This window comes from Lampris incognitus, chromosome 13 (genome assembly GCF_029633865.1).
Source record: "Lampris incognitus isolate fLamInc1 chromosome 13, fLamInc1.hap2, whole genome shotgun sequence".
NCBI lineage: Eukaryota > Metazoa > Chordata > Actinopteri > Lampriformes > Lampridae > Lampris > Lampris incognitus.
The window spans coordinates 14,775,499-14,795,912 of NC_079223.1; the positions used below are offsets into that span (position 1 = coordinate 14,775,499).

General features: G+C 48.1%; 1 protein-coding gene across 1 annotated transcript in view; it reads left to right on the forward strand.

Moving 5' to 3' along the window:
- The window catches only part of slc24a3 (solute carrier family 24 member 3), a 109,241-nt gene that overhangs the window by 36,282 nt on the left and 52,545 nt on the right, over positions 1–20,414 (forward strand). Inside the window, exon 2 of the mRNA XM_056291875.1 lies at positions 3,783–3,914. Coding sequence (XP_056147850.1) covers positions 3,783–3,914 — 132 coding nt within the window. The remainder of the gene's footprint in view (positions 1–3,782; positions 3,915–20,414) is intronic.

Here is a 20,414-nt window from a genome sequence, read left to right on the forward strand (position 1 = left end):
CACACTGAGATTTTGGGAGTACTTCCTCAGCCAGTCGTAGCAGTCAGTTTGCGAGGATGCCTGACTTTGCCTGTTGTTGATGACTTTGCCTGTTGTTGACAGGAGTGCGATGCCCCTGTAGTTTCCACATTCCGCCTTGTCCCCTTTTTTTGAATATGGCCACTATTAGAGCATCCTTGATCTGTGAGGGAAGTTCTTTTTCCCAGACCTTGAGGAGAAGGGCATGGATGTGATACAGGAGCTCCTGTTCACCTTCCTTTAAGATCTCAGCTTGGATCCTATCCGGACTGGCAGCTTTGTTGTTCTTAAGGCTCCTGGTAGCACCTTAAACCTCTGTCATGGTGGGGGTTTTCATTATCTTCTCTGATGGGACTCGGGAATGTGGCTGGCAATGTCTGGTTCAGCTGTGCTGTTGCGGTTCAGGAGTTCTTGGAAGGGCTCCTTCCATCAGGCATTAATCACTCGTTGTCCTTCAGCAGCTCCTGCCTATCCTTTGAGCGCAGGGGGTTTAAGCTGCAGTTGCTTGGACCATAGACGGCGCTAGTAGCGCTGAAAAAGCCTCTGGTGTCACCTGAGTCTGCCAGTTGCTGGATTTCCAGAGCCAGGCCATTTTTTCCCAGAAGGTGGAGGGAGTCGATCGCCTGGTGCAGTACATTAGCTGTAAGTTGGCAGAGAGGGAACAGAAAAACAGCACCACAGAGAAAGGGGTGTTTAGCCACTAGATGGGTGGTCAGCACCTTCCGTTTCTACCTTCTGGAGCACTCATTCACCCTCTGTTTGGACCATGCCCCACTCTATTGGCTCCACCGCATGAGGGATACCAATGTGTGGATCACCCGTTGATATCTGGCCTTACAGCCTTTTATGTTCAAGGTGAGTCATAGGCTGTGGATGCAGATGGTTGTGGCCGACTTCCTCTCTTCCTCGGGTGGGGGGAAGTTAGCTGTCAGACGGATGTTGCCCCCGCCTAAGTCTGGCGGTGGGTGTATGTGGAAGTGGGGTGAGGTTTAACTTCGGCTGCAAGCGAAGAGAGCGAGCATGGCTCACAGGAGAGCAGACGTAATAGGCCTCAGGTGTGCCAAATTAACAATCTGTGCTTTATATACTGCAGTGAAGCTGGGTCCTGGGCTGACTGACACGGACACGAACATGAACACAGGCAGACACAACACAAGAGACAGAGGGAGAGAGAGAGCCAGACACCGCTCTGGAGCAGAGAGTGAGAGAGCAGGGCAGAAATGGCTCCAGCACCTGAGTGCACGCCCATGCGAGTGAAAGACTTTGTAAATAGAGACACTGTAAATAAAAGGCTTTGTTCCCCACCTAACTTGTGTCTGCCTCCCCATCCCGAACCCTCCAACTGGCAACAGTCCTGCCACAAAAGAATTACCTGTGGGGGGCACCTCCGTAGTCACATGGTTAGAGGACATACCACAGGGCCACATGGTTGCAACCATCGGCAGTTTGAATCCAGCCGGTGACCTTTGTTGCATGTTTTACCCCCTCTCTCTCTCCCCCCATTTCCTGTCTGCCTCCACTGTGACTGTCTAATAAAGATATAAAAATACCAAAAAAAATTATTTTAAAAAAGCGTTAGAAAAGTAGTTGAAATGTGTATTTTTGAGTTCATTGGATAATATATGACGCAGGCTTTACACAATCGGCCTACCGAGGGGTTTAAATTGAACTCAGGGAGGCATTGGAGGTTAACAAAAGGTCTGTAAAATATCTGTCTGCCATGACATCCCAGAGGCACAGTCATACCCATGTGTAAAATGCCATCAAGCACTGCATATTAGTAGGTATGTATTTTTTCTTTATAATCAAACAGCAGTATGGACTTTAGCTGGCAAGAAAAAGTCATAAAATCTTGCTCGGTGTTAATTTGCCCCTCTGAAGAACTTTTTTCTAACTAGATGTGATTTTTGATGTTTCTGCATTCAGGGCTTGTTTACTCACTATAACACCAAATAATTCTCATTTGCTTTAAATGTGCATGTGGAGAATATCAGAACAGTTACTGATTAAAGGGAATCCATTTCATTTGAACTTTTAATCTTTATTCCATGCCATTTTAAAAGATTTCCTTCTCGAGTTGAGCGAGTGTTGCTCATTTTTCAACACTCATTAGTTAGCCTTAATTTCTTTAGTTCTGGTGTGTTTGGCATCATCTGGTGGTTAAAATAGTTTGTTTTCATACAGCGAATCCATTTTGCATTCAAAATAAACATGGTCAGTCCTACTAAATGTGCAGAAAGGGTTCACGTGCAGGTCAGATTTTCCAACAGTCGCAGATTTTGGTTCAACACTGGCAAGATTATGCAGCAGTAGTGTGTGTGTGCATTTTGGAGAAAGAAGACTGATCAACAATGTAATCTGAAATGGCAACATTGAACAATATATCTGTCCATACAATATATCAAACATTTAATTAAACGTTGGATAATCTTTAGCTTTGTATTTTAGCATCCATCCCTTGCCCCTTAGAACTGCATTCAACATGCAAGTCCTTCATCTTCTTCTTCTTCTCCTTCATCTTCTTCTCATCCTCGTCCTCCTCCTCTTGTGGCAGACTCAAAAAATAACATATAGAGGAGCAATTACAGAACACTATTATATTTAATGGCTATTGCTACACAAATGCCAATAAAAAGATTATTAAATATGGCTTTTTAATATGGAAAATTACAGATAACCACTTTAACTGTCACGTGTTCATACACAGAGAATTTGAGTAAAAATGTATATATTATTGAACTCTTCAGTTGACTAAACTGTCCCAAAGCGCAGACACTGTTCAGCATTTTTTCCTATATTTTTAAACGCGGTGCATATGATTTGACAGAGAACAAGTGTGGGCTTGATCAGGATAATCTCCCCATCATGAAGCAGATATCTGTGGTAATACAGCCTCAAGCCTCCTGACTAACATCCAACCCCCCCCCCCCCAAACAAAAATCCCGTTCTGGCTCGCTGCCAGCCAAGCCACTAAAATCACAGTTTGCATCACCTTGCAAAATGTTCTGAATCATTTCATGTTTCTGTGTGTGGATAAATATAGCGTTAGCCAGACCACCGTTATTTATAGAAGCCCAGGCATCCTCCTCTCGTCATCTCAAGTAGGAGCCTGTTGCATGATGGGAGATGAGATGTTGGGGGGGGGCTTTAAGATGCCGTGACCCAGATGAGTAAGTCAGAACAGTCGGCTGTAAGATGTGCACACCCCACTGCAGGAAACCACAACCAGTGATGTCACAAGTCCTACACCTCATCTTCCTCGTTTCTACAGCAAGAAATGAGGAAGTGTAGGCTGAAGCGTGCGCATGTATATGTGTGTGTGTGTGTGCACGCGTTTGCGTATAGTCAGTTGGTCTACAGCATCCTGTACATGTTCTCAAAGGAAAAGTTTATCCACAAACCGTGAGAATCAAAACTACTATTAAATGCTGGACGAGAGACAAGCTGGACTGTTCTGTTGGCATCAATAAGATTATTTTTTAGTGATTTAAGGCATTTCGTGACTGTTGATACATTATTTTATTTGGTGTCAACTTGCTGTGAAATATCCGGTTTCATTCGGGCCATTGAACAGAATGGGGCCACCGAGACGAGACTTGGTTGAGTATATTGAACTCACATAAATATGTGAACTATCGTGAAAATGTGGTGTTTTCCATTGGAAGTATAACAACCACTTTAATTATCTTTCTTTGTCTGTCTGTCTGTCTCTCTGTCTGTCTGTCTATGCTGTCCTGTTTTTGTTTTGTCTTTCTCTGCATCAGGTTACGACGTGTCCAGCTCCTTGGCAGTGGAGAAGGACGAGGCGGCATGGGAGAGCCGCCGCCTCCTACAAGACACCTACGACGAGTTGGACCTCCTCTCCGAACCCGAGTCCAAAAACTGCACCGAGCCAGGTGAGAGAGGGAGGAGGGAGATGGAAAACCATCTGTGATTCTGAATGCGTGGAAGTGCTGGAACTGCAGTATGCTGGGCCGATGACATGTGAACCCGTCGTTTGATAATCGTGATTGTTCCTTGTCGAGTCCTCGAGTCTCAGAAGACGCCCATGATGTAAATGTGGAGACAGAGCGCAATGTTAAAGTTACACGCTGCGAGTTTGGCACAGTGGCGCCGCTTATTGGTTGCAAGCGGTACCCCTGCAGTGATGTACAGTAACTAAGACATGATGCCAAAAACCTCGTTCATTTTGTCTGCTGCCTTGTATTAACCTATTCAGAATGACCAAAGACCCGTTAGAGTTCTTCCTTCCTTAAGAAAGTAGTTTACTGCAAAATGGAGCAGAACATTTTGAGCAAAAGACAGACAGAACAAGGCGGTGTGTTGGCCGTTAGCATAGTGCGGTGTGCGTGAACAGCCAACAGTTCGTAGACCTCCATTCGTCTGCAGCTGATATCACATAATTGGTGGCTTCATGGTTGATTGATGGGGGCAGAGTTCAGCTTTGTTTCTCCGGTTGATTTCCTCACTTTAGTCAGACGAGTGACATCATCACAGCAAAATTAATACGGTAAAGATGGAAACACAGAGCTAAATATGCCTCCAGCGTTCATGCTTGTTTCACCACCACCATGTTGTTCTGTTTTGGTGTTGCGCACCATAGCCGGCTCTGGTATTATAGCTGCCTCGTACTCATTCAGTGCCCCCTGGTGGCTCATATTTACATAATGCTCAACAAAGAGTTGGTAGAGGGCAGGGGTACCCAACTCCAGGCCTCGAGGGCCGCAGTGTCTGCGGGTATTCGTTGCAACCATGCACTACACCACCTGATTTAACTAATTCCTTTCCCTCCTTGGTCCAACAGGTGAGCTAATTAGTTAAATCAGGTGGTGTAGTGCATGGTTGGAACGAATACCCGCAGACACTGCGGCCTTCGAGGCCTGGAGTTGGGCACCCTTGATATAGGGGCATCCGGGTAGCGTATGTTACCTCCGGCTTGGTCAGGCATCCCTACAGACACAATTAGCCGTGTCTGCGGGTGGGAAGCTGGATAGGGGTATGTGTCCTGTTCGCTGCACTAGCGCCTCCTCTGGTCGGTCGGGGCACCTGTTCGGGGGGGGGGGAACTGGGGGGGATAACGTGATCCTCCAACGTGCTACGTCCCCCTGGCGAAACCTCTCACTGTCGAAGAAGCGGCTGGCAACTCCACATGTATCTGAGGAGACATGTGGTAGTCTGCAGCCCTCCCCGGATGGGCAGAGGGGGTGGAGCAGCGACCGGGGCGGCTTGGAAGAGTGGGGTAACTGGCCGAATACAACTTGGGGGAAAGGGGGGGGGGGTTCGTATGGAATATACTGACATCAGTATTTCAGGGACACAGTCACTGGTGTTTCTTTATCGAAACGTTTTTCTTTCATATGGAGTTTGCTGCCCAGCTTAGTGTGTGTTAGCTACTGACACTATCACAGCACCAGACACACACACTTGACATGTGAGAAGACCAAGGGTGCGTTTGTCCGTCCGCTCATCGATCACTGAATAAGCCACAACCATGGCATTTTTTTTTTTTAATTTATTTCTGATTTTTCCCTTTTTTCTCCCAATTTAGTGGCCAATTGATCCCTATTTTAATTCAAACACCCACCCTCGTATTGCATGCGTTCGCCAACTGCATCTCTCCGGCCGGCAGTCTCGAAGGAGACGCCTCGCCACTTTCGTGACAAGGCGAATCCAAGCCGAACCACTGTTTTTCCGACACACACAGAGACGCATTCACATGACGAACACAAGCCGACTCCGCCCCCCTCCCGAAGACAGCGTTGCCAATGATTGCTGCTTCACCGAGTCCGGCCATAGTCGGATCTGACGAGACCGGGGCGCGAACCCCAGTCCCCAGTGGGCAACTGCATCGACACCAAGCCGATGCTTAGACCGCTACGCCACCGCGGACCCAACCATGGCATTTTAACATAATCTGTCTTCAGCCATTTTTGAAAAGTTAAGATGCTCGGACAAACATGTTGTTGTTAGGCGACAGGCATGGGTGCGAGTCCGTGAATACTGGGATGGCGTCCAGCGTTTTACCTGTGCCCCCGTCCGTAGGCTTAGTGGTTGTGTCAGGAAGGACATTCGGTGTAAAAATTTTGCCACATCAGTATGCGGATTGACAAGACCATACCAGATCGGTCAAAGCCCGGGTTAACGACGAACGCCATCGGTGCCCTCACAGGGTACCGATGGAAATGATGAAATCGGCTGTGGCGCCCCCTGGGAAACGGGGAACAAGCCGAAAGAAGAAGAGGAAGATGATGCTCGGACAAACCGTCTCCTCAGCCGGAGTGTGTATTGTTGACGCCCTGAATACTCACAACGATGTATGAACAGCAACACAATAAATGCTTTGAATTTACGAATGCACCCCAGCTGGTCCCCCCAGACCGCTGGAGGCAGTAAAGCAGCCGGGTAATTGGTACTGAATCTGCAGCGGGGGCAGCTTGCGCAGTGTAACCTCAAGAACACTTCGTTTATTGTAAGAATGTCATAGTGCAGCTTTAAAGTCTCCGCTCCGGATGATAATGATGATGATGATGATGGAGCCGCTGGGCCACCTGCACACACTGACGTCTGTCTGGTCTCATGCTCACTGAGGGGTGTGTGTCTGTGTGTGTGTGTGTGTGTGTGTGTGTGTGTGTGTGTGTGTGTGTGTGTGTGTTTGCATGCTTGAGAGAGTGTGTGTTTGTGTGTGTGTGTGTGTGTGTGTGCTTGCATGCTTGAGTATGTGTGTGTGTTTGCATGCTTGAGAGAGTGTATGTGTGTGTTTGTGTGTGTGTGTGTGTGTTTGCATGCTTGAGAGTGTGAGTGTGTGTGTGTTTGTGTGTGTTTGCATGCTTGAGAGTGTGAGTGTGTGTTTGTGTGTGTGTGTTTGCATGCTTGAGAGTGTGAGTGTGTGTGTGTGTTTGTGTGTGTGTGTGTTTGCATGCTTGAGAGTGTGAGTGTGTGTGTGTTTGCATGCTTGAGAGTATGTGTGTGTGTGTGTGTGTGTGTGTGTGAGAGAGAGAGAGAAGAGAGAGAGTGTGTGTGTTTGTGTGTTAGAAATGCATTAGATACTGGGCTGATAATGCATGCTTGTGTGTGTGTGTGTGTGTGTGTGTGTGTGTGTGTGTGTGTGTGTGTGTGTGTGTGTGTGTGTGTGTGTGTGTTACAAATGCATTAGATACTGGGCTGATAATGCATGCTTGTGTGTGTGTGTGTGTGTGTGTGTGTGTGTGTGTGTGTGTGTGTGTGTGTGTGTGTTACAAATGCATTAGATACTGGGCTGATAACAAGTAAACCACATCTGACACAATGGAAACAAACGAAGCAGTGTGGGTTTTCCGCTCCCTCCTGCTGAAGTCCAGTGTAGGAACACACAGACGCACACACAGGCGTTTACTTACTGGAAGAGAGAGGAGGAGAAGAGGAGAGGAGACGCACACACACGTTTACTTACTGGAAGAGAGAGGAGGAGAGGAGACGGGGAAAGACAGAGAGCTGCAGGGATGTTCAGGTTGAACTAAAAAGCACACAAACACAAACCCCTCCCAGGTAGAGATCCATGATGCCCTGCACCCTGAAACATTGCTGGGACCATGACTGCTGCACGGCTCTGTGTATGCCCGGTGTGTGTGTGTGTGTGTGTGTGTGTGTGTGTGTGTGTGTGTGTCTGCGTGGTTTCCTTAGTGTCTACTGAAGTCAATCATGATTTATGTTTGTTTTCTCTGTAGGGCGTGGGTATGTGTGTAGGTGTTCATATATGCATGTTTGTGTGTTTTCCCTGTGGTGTGTGTGTATGTGTGTGTGTGTGTGAGAGAGAGAGAGAGAGAGAGAGTGTGTGAGTGTTTTGTGTTTTCCATTTGGAATCCTGGGGCTTTACAAGGCTGACGTTCTGCCAAGCATTCTCTTGATCTCATTGTAAACACCGCCCCCATTTCTCACACACACACACACACACACACACACACACACACACACACACACATTTACTTACAAACATACAGTATATGCGTCCAAATGTGCAAGAACATATGGTCACACAAAACAATAAGAACAGGGTATCAGAGCATCATATGTGGTTGTGTGTTTGTATGCACATATGTGGTTGTGTGTTTGTATGCACGTAAAGTGGACGTGTGGCCGTGCAGGTCTGCACATCCCTCCCTCCATCCTGCAGGTGTGGGTGCATCCCTCTCTCTGTCCTGCAGGTGTGGGTGCATCCCTGGCTCCGTCCTGCAGGTGTGGGTGCAGGGACAGCAGATGAGTGGGTCCAGCCGGAGGAGAGCAGAGTGTTTCAGACCTATTCCTGTTTAATCCTGTTTTCGTCTCCTGAAAAGATAATTACTTTAACGAGGAGTGTTCCTGCATTCCTGCACTTAGAGGCCTCCTCATCCCCAAAACCTGCTCCTCCCATCTCATGCGCTCCCTCATCCTCTCCACCATCATCTGTTCACTGCTCTCTCCTCTCTTGCTCTCTCTCCTCTCGCTCTCTCTCTCTCTCTTGCGCTCTCTCTCACTCTCTCTCTTGCGCTCATTTTCTGTCTCTCCTCTCTCTCTCTCTCTCTCTCTCTCTCTCTCTCTCTCTCTCTCTCTCTCTCTCTTGCTCTCTCTCTCTCTTGCTCTCTCTCTCTCTTGCTCTCTCTCGCTCTTGCACTCTCTCTCACGCTCACTTTCTGTCTCTCCTCTCTCTCTCTGCTCTCTCTCTTGCTCTCACTCTCTTGCTCTCTCTCTCTCTCTCTCTTGCTCTCTCTCTGCTCTCTCTCTTGCTCTCACTCTCTCTCACGCTCACTTTCTGTCTCTCCTCTCTCTCTCTGCTCTCTCTCTTGCTCTCACTCTCTCTCTTGCTCTCTCTCCTAGGCTTTTGTTTTCACTGAGGCAATTACCGGCTTGGTTTCGAGGCACATAGTCACACTCACCATGCACGCTTTCGCATGCACGTCATTTCAGTAGTCTCACACAAGCACACACACACACACACACATGACATCCCTATCCAACAGCCTAACAATCAGTCACTAAAGAAAATACGCTGAAAACCACATACACTCTTAGCTGTCCATTGTCTCCGATGATGACGCTTTCTCCGGGAGACGGTGGTGGTGGTGGTGGTGGTGGGGCGGGGGGGAGGTTCAGCCCCATTGACGCTGGTGCCACTTCATGTGGCTGTGGAGATCAATGCGTGAGACACACTCGTCCACGGGTGGGGCAAGGGAGCCCAGATGTTGAGGTAATGCCAGCAGCCCTCTGGTGTTGTTGGGCATGTTTTTCGGTCCTCTCTCTCACACACACACACACACACGCTTAGCTATGATTATGCATGATGGTTGTGTGGTTTTGCAAGATTAGAGATAATCGTGTTTGCAGTTGTCAACTTTCTCCTCTCTGCTTATGCACTGCAAACAACAGACCCCCTCCCTCATTAGTGTGCGTGTGTGTATGTGTGTGTGTGTGTGTGCGTGCACGTCTCCATCAGACACACAAGATGAGAGATAGAATGAGATTTCACCACGAACTCCCGACCTCTTATCGGAGATGCTGCGGGGTACAAGTCTGTCTGCCGGCTCATAATAATAATAATCATCATCATAATCATAATAGTAATAATAAGTCACATGCCTGTCTAATGATTCAGTAACCACACAAGTGAAATGTAAATTAAGGGTTGTGCTCCTTCCACCTCCGTGTCTCTGCTGTCTGCTCTCTTGGATGAATTGGCAAAGAGGGAAGAAAAAAAACATCCCAAATCCGACACTGACAGATGAGTGAATGTTGGTGCCGTGCAGAACGTCTCGCCCACATGTTCAGTCACACATGGTGGAAAAATACCTTCATCCCGTTCAAATAGAGTAAGTTATAACCCCGCACACACCTACACGGGGTTTATTTCACTAAATCCAGAAACATGTATTTTGCAAATGAGAAATTGTGCAGGTGTTGCGCGTTTTTTCTATGCACGGATTCGTGCATTTCCTTACATGCGTGCTTTCATATAAAAGAAGAGGAGAGGAGAGAAGAGTCTGCCATCTTGGTTTGCTTGGTGGCCGTGTTGCAGGCCTGCTGCTGCTGCCGCCGTCTGCCTCGTGGTGACGGTCTTGGCAAGAGGAGCAAACAGATTTTGAAAGTCAGACAGGTCATGTTCCGCTCACAGCCATGTTGGCTGGGCATAGAGCCCCATACCCCCCCCCCCCCCCCGCACGCACACACTCGCCGGCCCCGGGGAGCTGCTCGACAGGAACTATACACGAGCTGAGAGGAGAAGAGACCCATGTGTGTCAATGCATTGGGATAGGGACTGTGTGTGTGTGTGTGTGTGTGTGTGTGAGAGAGAATATCTAAAGGTTCTTGAATATTTATACATGTACATTAGTGTGTGCGTACGGATGTGCACACTTTTAGGTGTGTGTGTGTGTCTGTGTGCGTGTTCTACTGTAAGTGGGTGTTTACGAAATCATCCCCTCCTTGCCCACAGCCCATCTGTCACTCCAAGAAATCTCACTGGGCATATCAGGGACTGTAGGCCAGTTGGGAGGGTGACTGTGTGTGTGTGTGTGTGTGTGTGTGTGTGTTGGGGGGGGGGCTGGGGGCTTTGTACTGCATTATTTCTATGTCCCAACGTCAGGAAATAATAAGTCCGAGATGGGGGAAAAGGGATGTATTATGTATGAAAAAGATAAAAAAGTGAATTCCTCTTCTTTGACTATCAGTTCAGTCTGACAGCGTGGTTTTAGAAGAAATCCTTTACTTTACAGTAGAACTGATCGATAGAAATGTCTGGTAGATACTGTGGCTGTTTTCTGGTGAGCTGTTTTCTGGTTTTCAGGTCGGCAAATGGGCAACAGTTGGAAAGTTAAACGTTAAATTAGAGGTTAATAAGGTGGTTCAGGTGGAGGTTATTTTCAGAACTCACTCCTACAGGATGTTTGCTGTTTGCTGGCACACAGGTGAGTCAGTCACCTGACTCACCTGTGTGAACTTCCTGACCCGTAGTAAACTAGTCAGTCACCTGACTCACCTGTGTGAACTTCCTGACCCGTAGTAAACTAGTCAGTCACCTGACTCACCTGTGTGAACTTCCTGACCCTGTAGTAAACTAGTCAGTCACCTGACTCACCTGGGTGAACTTCTTGACCTCGTAGTAGACTAGTCAGTCACCTACTCACCTGTGTGAACTTCCTGACCCCGTAGTAAACTAGTCAGTCACCTGACTCACCTGTGTGAACTTCCTGACCCCGTAGTAAACGCTGGTGGAGTATTCAGTTGTATGTTGAAATATTAATTCAAACTTTGGAGCTCAATTCAGTGGCGTGGCAGTTAAAGCTGCAACCCTGAATCCCAATATGAACCAAAGGGTCGCCCTGCTGCCGAACTACAAACCACAGGTCAGGGAGCTGCTGTCACTCCCAGACTGAGTGACAGGTCTCTTAATACAAGGACTAACGGTAAACAACAAATGAGTCTCTAATGTTTACGATGCTGTAAAAGGTTTGTTCACATCTCTGATGGTTGTAAAGACTGGAGTCAAACAGACCCATATTTTCTATTACCATATGATGAAAAAGACACAATACTTATTTTACATCTATAACTCCATCCATTCCATCCATCCATCCATTAGCCAAACCGCTTATCCTGCTCTCAAGGTCGTGGGGATGCCAGAACCTATCCCAGTAGTCATTTGGCGGATATGGTCAAATAACGGGTTAGGCCTTTAACCATTAGTTTTCGACGTTAACATGTAGCAGCTTGGTGGTTTAGTGGTTAGCGCAGTCGCCTCACTGCAAGACGGTCCTGGGTTCGAACCCCGGGGTAGTCCAACCTTGGGGGTCGTCCTCTGTGTGGAGTTTCCATGTCCTCCCTGTGTCTGCGTGGGGTTTCCTCCCACAGTCCTAAGACATGTAGGTCAGGTGAGTCAGCCATACTAAATGTCCCTAGGTGTGTGTGTGCCCTGTGATGGCCTGTCCAGGGTGTCTCCCCTCCTGCCGCCCAATGACTGCTGGGATAGGCTCTGGCGTCCCACAACCCTGAGAGCAGGATAAGTGGTTTGGATAATGGATGGATGGATGGATGTTAGCATGTTGAGTAAACCCTACAGAAGAAGTCATTTTTTCCCATAAAGGTACAATGAACCATGCTCATTGTAGTTTGCAAACAGTCAAACAATTTCCACAGTTAAATCTTTCATTTTTGCAAAACAATTTTGCACCAAACTGGTACTTTAATGCTCACTATACTTAGCAGCTAAAACAGATATGATGTGATCATTGTGCTCTTGCTAGGGGCTGTTGGTGACGATTGTAAAAGACCATTAAAAAAAGTAAGAGAGACATTTACATGTCAATGCACTGAAATGGCTTTGAAATTTAAGAAGCAACAGCAACACCATTTGACTGAACGCTCATATTTGTTTTGAGTTTTAATCACTTATAGTATCTGGTACCAAATCAGCACAAAACCCTGAACAAGAAGATTGTCTTTTAGATTAGGCACAGACCAAGATGAACAAAACCAGCAGGAATTCACAATATTCTGAGCCAGCTGTGTTATGGTTCTGAGCAATTTTAACTTTTAACTTTCATTTTTTTTTTGGTTGTTGTTGTTTTGACCTTTGAACGTGTGTGTGTGTGTGTGTGTGTGTGTGTGCGTGTGTGTGTGCGTGTGTGTGTGCGTGTGTGTGTTTGAATTTGTATCCTGCTGCTTTGCCTCTTTTACACTCCTTGTGGGTGATGGGAGGACAAGTGACACACACCCTGCCACTGCAATTAGTTTACCCCCCCCTCCACACACACACACACACACACACGCTCAGAGAGAGTAGGATTTAAATGTCATATTGCTCAGCAGAGTGATGGCAAGGCAAACTTACACGCAAGTTGTCAGAATGCATCAGCATCTGTTGGGTGTGTTTGGTCCTGAGAAAGCAGATTTTTAGCCTGACCCAGTTTTCCTCTTCATTCTCAGTTTTATCTTTTGCTGAGCTGAGTAACATACATGTAAATGTGTCTTTTAAGGAATTCACAGTACATCCATGTGCGCATCATTTAACAAATATATGTAACATGTTTAACGAGGCTGTGGCACAGCTCCTCGTGTCAACAGCTCCTGTTAAAATAAAGCCACTCTGATCTGATGGTGTACGCCATGATGTTTATTGACGTGTCTGAGTTAATTACCGTCCTAAATGGCCGGTGGTTAGTGTCAAGTTTGAGTGATGGTTGACGCAAGTGATGGCTATGCAAAAGGCTGACCGCCTCCTCTGCATACAGGGAACACCATGAGGTTACTGGATACCCAAAGTGCCCAATCCCACTGGGGCTTCGTTGAGTGATCCTATATTAAACAAGGCCAATAAATCACCTTCCTGACAGCACACACACACACACACTAGAGATATACTCTCCATAATGGTGGGGTTTTTTTCTGTTTTTAGGAAAATTCAATTAATTGACTGTGGCCGTGTTGATAGACATCTCACTGGATTAAAAACATAGATGTCCGGGAATACTGCCCTGTGGGATTCCACTGACTGTTCAAATCAATTCACCCCTGGCTCTATCTCCCTCATGTTCCTTATTGAATTTTGGAGGTATCTGCTGTCATTGTGTAATTCTCTGTGGAAATCACTGAGAGGCTACAATGTGCTGCTATGACTTTAGCAAAAACACACATCAACTCTTATACACTCCCAGGGGAAACCCCTGTAGATCAATCTAATACATTAATCTAATTCCATCTCATTTAAAAAGATGGTGCTCGAACAAAAAAATCATACATTCCAAAGCACTACAGTCTACGATCAGGGACACTGAACCATTTGATCTCAAATAGATAATTAAAGTAAAACTACAGGGTATCATGTAATGCACTAGTATAATGTAATATGTACAAATAGTAGTCTAATATGTGTTAAAATTAAGTTGAGGTATGTTTTAGGGTTTGTGTCCCTTTTTTTTTTTACAAGCAATACAAATGTTAGCAATTCTCTTTGCACCCCCAAAGTATACACAAGAGCTCATTCTTCACCTACCAGTAGTATCCGGAGCTCAATAGGCAGATTCATGTTGAGTGGGGGGATTAATCTTCACGGCGGGTTTAAAATTTGTCTGTTTCTAGAATGCAGTGGAAATCCTCCTGAAGAAAGACGTCAGTTTTTTTTTAACTAGGTGGAAGTTTTCCCTCTTGGTTTCCCTTAAACCTGAAACACAACTGCATGTATTTACTGCCAACAGGAAGGAATTATTAGAAGGGGTTAACAGCTCAGTATCCAAAGTACATCTTGGACAAACTCTCGATTAATTGCTGTGTGTGTGGGTGTGTGGTCAGTGGTCTACAACATCCTGTACATGTTCTCAAAGGAACAGTTTATACACAAACCGTGAGCATCAAACTGTACCTGAACTAAACCTGCCAACCTTCCTCCTCCTCTCCCAATCCATGCAAGTTACTCGCCAACCCCAGCTGTGAGCGGTAGTGCCAGCTGTTGGCATTCCAGAGGCATTGCACAATGTTGTTGTTCTCTCTGTCTCTCTCTCTCTCTCTGTCTCTCTCTCTCTCTCTCTCTCTCTCTCTCTCTCTCTCTCTCTCTCTCTCTCTCTCTCTCTCTCTCGCTCTCTCTGCATTCCACTTGGCCATGGGGGATGTTTACGTTTCAGAAACCTCCCAGTGGAAACAAAGAGCCGGAGCTGACAGAGTAAAGTCAGCGGGTTCAGAAGGAAAAGAAGGTGAACTAATGAACAGCTTGAATAGAATAGAACTGAATAGAATAGAATAGAAAAGAAGAATAGTCTTGTGTAGTTCAGTTGGTAGAGCATCTGGTGTTATGACAGCATGTTCTTTGAGCATGGCTGCAATACTGTCAAACCCAGGGGTCCATTTCCCACTAGGGCCATCCATAATGTGATGCAATTGTTTTGATGTAAGGCCGCTTGTCTCCTTGGGCTAGAAAACTGAAATGCAATCATTTCAGTTTTTCATTAAGAATAAAATAGAATAGGATAGAATAGAATGCATCTGTCTAAAGTGTTGAAGTTTCAGAAGAGCAGCAGGGACCAGTTTGAATCTGGTCAGTAATGTTGGTGGGAATTGCAGCAGACTGCAAATAAGTCGCAGGGATGTGAATCCATCAACCAGCTGAAGATTGCTGATTGTTCCCTCACTAGTTTGTAGAAACGCCATATTTCACACCACATGACCTCATGACCCCTTTCTGGTTTCATGAAGCTCTACCTCATATCACTGTCTTTCCCACTTTACCTCAGACCAGCCATGAAGCCAGCCATTCCAGATGGAAAACATGGCCACCTGCAGGGGGCAGCGTCCATGGGTTTCTAATGTCTCAGTTTAAAAAGAGAAAGGCATCGTTTTTCCTCACTGTTCCCTTGGCATCCGTCTGTCATCGACATGAAGCTGACATCCGCTGTTTTAAAGTCTTCATCTCAGTTTGCTGTTCTCAGAAGTTCTGACAAGCAACTGACATTTGTTTTTAGGTTCATTCAGAGACTTTTTCTGTAATTTTAGAAAATGTCTCATGTTCGTTGTTGTCATCTCTCAACTTCATCTCCTCTCTCTTCTCCCCTTCTGTTATCCCCCCCCCTCACCTCCACTCTTCTCCAGGTTGGGTTGTTTTCATTGTTCAGACTCTCAAGATTTCCACACTCCTCCAAATTGGCCTCTTATGCATGGATGATAATGCCATTGCCATTTAGCTGTTGTAGATGTCAGTAATTAGAGCCAGTTAAAGAAGTTTATATGGTACTAACCCCCTTTCCACGGCAAGCCCCCGCCACACACACTCATACACTCATAAAATCACACACTTAGGCCAAATACGTACTGTAGCGACCGGAGGAGGTGGTCGCTCTGACTGTCGACAGTTCTGTGCTGGGGGAGCACACGGGCTCATGGGACTATTAATGTTCAAGATGAAATTGTTATGATTTATGTGTTCAAATGTTCTCTTCATGTTGGGGTGTGCTGCTTGTTTCGGGGTTTGACCCAGACTAAGTAGACAACCATTTACTGACTGTAGGACCATGACTTAGACTAACGTCTCCAGTGGTGAGATGGGGGGGATCATTGTGTTGTAGTTCTGTTCTGTGTGCAAATAAAAGAGCATTCGCAGAGTTGTGCAGTGTGTGGGGCACGGGAATTGCCATTAAAAAAAGATCTCTGCCTCTCGACTCCTTCTTCCACGCTAGCTCGCCACATTGGTGTTAGAAGTGGGATTTTGCTGAAGAATGGAGAGGGAGATCCACAGACTGGAGTGGGACATTGAGCAGACCCGTTGGCACTTGGAAAACCTGGCATGGCAAAAGACAGAGCCCGCCAAAAAGTTTTCCAGCCCACCCTGATGGCTCCAGTGCGCCACGGCCCCACCGCCTCCTAGATGCCAGAAGGGCCCGTACAGGGGAACGCCTGCTGCCTGCCGCCACCAACCGCCCCCTAGCGACCAGGAGGGCTGCTGTGCATAGAACACCAGCCAAGCTGCCCAAGTACAATGAGATGACACAGCTATAGCCATACCTCTCACAAGTCCAACTAGCAGCATGGCACAACGAACAGAGCAATGAAGAAGCTGCCATTCACCTGGCCTTGGTGTTGGAGGGAAAAGCTTTTCAGGTGCTCTTCGACCTAGCCCCAGTGGGGGTAGCAGGACCTCCAGGCCCTGACCATGGCGTTGGACAGGCGATTTGGGCAGCTTGCCAGCCACTGCCACCAAGAAGGAGAGAGCTAGAGCAGTGTTTCTCCAACCTCTCCCGGCGGACCACTTGTCCTGCATGTTTTAGATCTCTCCCTGCTCCAACACAGCTGATTCAAATGATCAATTCGTTAAGAGCTCCCGAAGCTGCCTAATAACAAAACTGATCATTTAAATCAGCTGTGTTGGAGCAGGGAGAGATCTAAAACATGCAGGACAAGTGGTCCGCCGGGAGAGGTTTGAGAAATGCTGAGCTAGAGCACCTTCACCGCAGATGTGCAGCTGCTCGCCCGACATGGTTACCCATGGTTCAACACAGCTACCCAAGGGGAGCTGGCCCTCCACGCCTTCCTGCAGGGGCTCATTCTGGCGCGGTTGCACCCACATGTCTGCCTTGCCAAGCCCCAATCCCTCAGTGAGGCAAAGCTGAATGAGCCATGGTGGTACTCTTCACGTGGCCTATTCAGCAGAAGGCCCCTGCTCTCTGACCACATGTCAGATTGGCTGACTATGATGAAGAGGAGGAGGCAGAAGAGGTCTACCAAGTTCGGGCTCTGTCACAGCAGTCTCAGTGATGGCCTCCAACATCCAGGCAACATCCACCCCGGCTGACTGACCGCTGTTACCGGTGTGACAAGCCTGGTCACATAGCCCGCGACTGCCCAGCACCGAAAACCAGTGTCACCTGGCCGGTGGGGAAATGACAGTGGAGTGGCCTAGTGAGGGGACCACCACTCCAGTCTCCAGCTCCCCTTCAAGGCCAATGCATGCTGGTGAGCCACCAAGGTCATACCAAAGGACAGTATTCAAACTGCCAACTCAATAGTTGACCCTGCAGGGCCCTGGGAAATATGGGGTCCACCATTTCCCTGGTGCAACCTGGCCTCCTCCCGGGCACCACCGCCCCACTCTCAGTGGCATGGTCACAAACCAACACCCAGCTGATAACGGTGACAGGAGAAAAGGCTGGCATGAGAGAGAAGAAGTCACTGTAAGTACGGGCTGGAGACCAGGAACTGGCACACGAGTTCTGGCTCACCAACATCCAAGACCCATGCATCATCAGCCTGGACTTGCTGACCCACTGGGGATCCCATGTTAATGTGTCGGGGGCAACCATCACCCTCAGCATGAAGACTGTGGCGCTCCAGTCCGGTCAGGGGAAGAACAGGCCCAAAGACCAACGAGCCAAGTAGACACCACCCAGCAGGCACAGAGCCCCTGTGCAGCATTGGAGTGCTGCTACTGCCAGGGGCATGAGGAACGGAGCCAGATGATGCCGACGATGGCAGCCGTCCAGACCACCAGCAATGAGGAGAGGTGATTCCCATTGACCACGAAGCAACCGAGGGAACATCAGGAAGCAGACGTGACCCTGGCACTGGTGAGGGGCTGGTTGGAGATGGGTGGCTCCTTGAGTGGACACAAGTTTCAGTGCCGGGGTCTGAGGTAAAGGCCTACCACTCTAAATGGGGGAACTTCGAGCACCACGACAGGTTGGCATACTGGAGGTGGCAAGCTCCCGGATGAAGGAGTGATCGCCTGCAGCTATTAGTGCCCCGTGTGCTCCATCCCCAGGTTCTCTAGATCGTCCATGGCTTGGTGGGGACGGAACACTATGGGAATGCCAAGACCCTCCACCACCTCAGGAGGCAGTTCTACTGGCCTGGTTGTCAATGAGATGTGGAACTGCATGTGCACTGCTGTGACTCATGCACCTGTTGGGCCTGGGCTGGCTCTGGAGTGCGGCAGAGGGGAACCTATGACACCTGGTGCCTTGGGCAGACCTTTGTGCAAGGGAACAAGGTACGGGTGTATTGTCCCGTTCGCAAGAATGGGATTTCCCCCAAGCTTTGCAGGCACTGGCAGGGGCCCGGCAAGGTCATGGGCCAGCTGTCTGAGGTGGTGTACCAGGCGCGCATGCCCGGCTGGGGGCCTCAAGGTGGTAGTGCACCAGGACAGACTCTCCCCATACCACCCCCTTGCTCCGCCTGTTGTTGGGGAAGGGGTCAACAGCAGCACCCCATGCACCGATCAGTGTGGCTCTCTTCCAGTTGCGCCTCCTGTGAGCCCCAGGCGGCCTGTTCACCAGCGACAGCATCCTGGGCATTTGAGGGACTATGTATTGGATGATAGGATTGCTGAAGATGACTGACCTCTCAGATAGAGGTTATGTAGCAGCTGGAGGAGGCGGTCATGCTGACTGTCGATGGATCTGCGCTGGGGGAGAGCAAGGGCTCATGGGAGCATTAATGTTCCAAGATGAAATTTTTATGATTTATGTGTTCAAATGTTCTATTCATGTGGGGGTGTGTTGTTTGTTTGAGTGTTTGACTCAGACTAAGTAGACGACCATTTACTGACTGACTGACTGTAGGACCGTGACTTAGACTAACATCTCCAGTGGTGACCTCGGGGGGGGGGGGGGGACTATTGTGTTGTGGTTATGTGTACTAATAAAAGAGCATTCTTGGGGTCGTGCAGTGTATGGCGAGTTGCCATTAAAAAGAAATCTCTGCCTCTCGACTCCTTCCACGTTAGCTCGCCACAGTTCTTAACTTGAGCTACGCTACACACGTGCAATGTGGTTGGCATTATTCACATGCTCGTCGCAGTTTTTGTCTGACAGGCTTTCTGCTAATGTTTCTGCCCACAATCGGTCACGTAGTATTATGTCACTGGACATAAACTAGAGGTTACAGTCTTCATACTGCCCCCACAGTTCATGTGGGTGACAATGCGGCGAATGGACGCAGGCTACACGTGACAGCCATCTTGTGTGTGCATAAGCATAATTAATTAAAAGTGTAATTAAAATAAGGTGTGCTTTTGGCTGTAGTCTTGACCAGCTGCACTTAACAAATGTTGGCGACGCTGTTCATTCCATTTAAAACTCAAACCTGTTATGACCGATCTCGTTTACCAAACATTAGCTCTTCGTCTAACCTGAGTGCTAAACTGTCCCGTGTGTTTCTGTGTACTACACACTAAGAAATGCCAAGAAACTGAGACTGAGAGCAAAAGAGAAATGTCTGTCAAAAAGTGACACATTGTACATCAACATAAAAATACCTTGAGATCTGACGGGCGTCCGGGGGGCATGGCGGTCTGGTCCGTTGCCTACCAATGCGGGGATCGCCGGTTCGAATCCTCGTGTTGCCTCCAGCTTGTCCCTACAGACACAATTGGCTGTGTCTGCAGTTGGGAAGCCAGATGTGGGTATGTGTCCTGGTCACTGCACTAGCACCTCCTCTGGCCGGTCGGGGGGGCGCCTGTTCAGGGGGGAGGGGGAACTGGGCGGAATAGCATGATCCTCCCACACGCTACGTCTCCCTGGTGAAACTCCTCCCTGTCAGGTGAAAAGAAGCGGCTGGCGACTCCACATGTATATGAGGAGGCATGTGGTAGTCTGCAGCCCTCCCCGGATGGGCAGAGGGGGTGGAGCAGAGATCAGGACAGCTTGGAAGAGTGGGGTCCATCCATCCCGTTAGCCAAACGGCTTATCCTGCTCTCAGGGTCGCGGGGATGCTGGAGCCTATCCCAGCAGTCATTGGGCAGCAGGCAGGGAGACACCCTGGACAAGCTGCCAGGCCATCACAGGGCCGAGCACTTAATATCGAACGCTAAATATCTCCTAGACATGTGTGTGTGCATGCGTGTGTGTGTGTTTGTGGAGAGGGGGGGGTGGTGTGATTGCCAAAAAATTCGACTGGGGAGAAAAATGAATTTT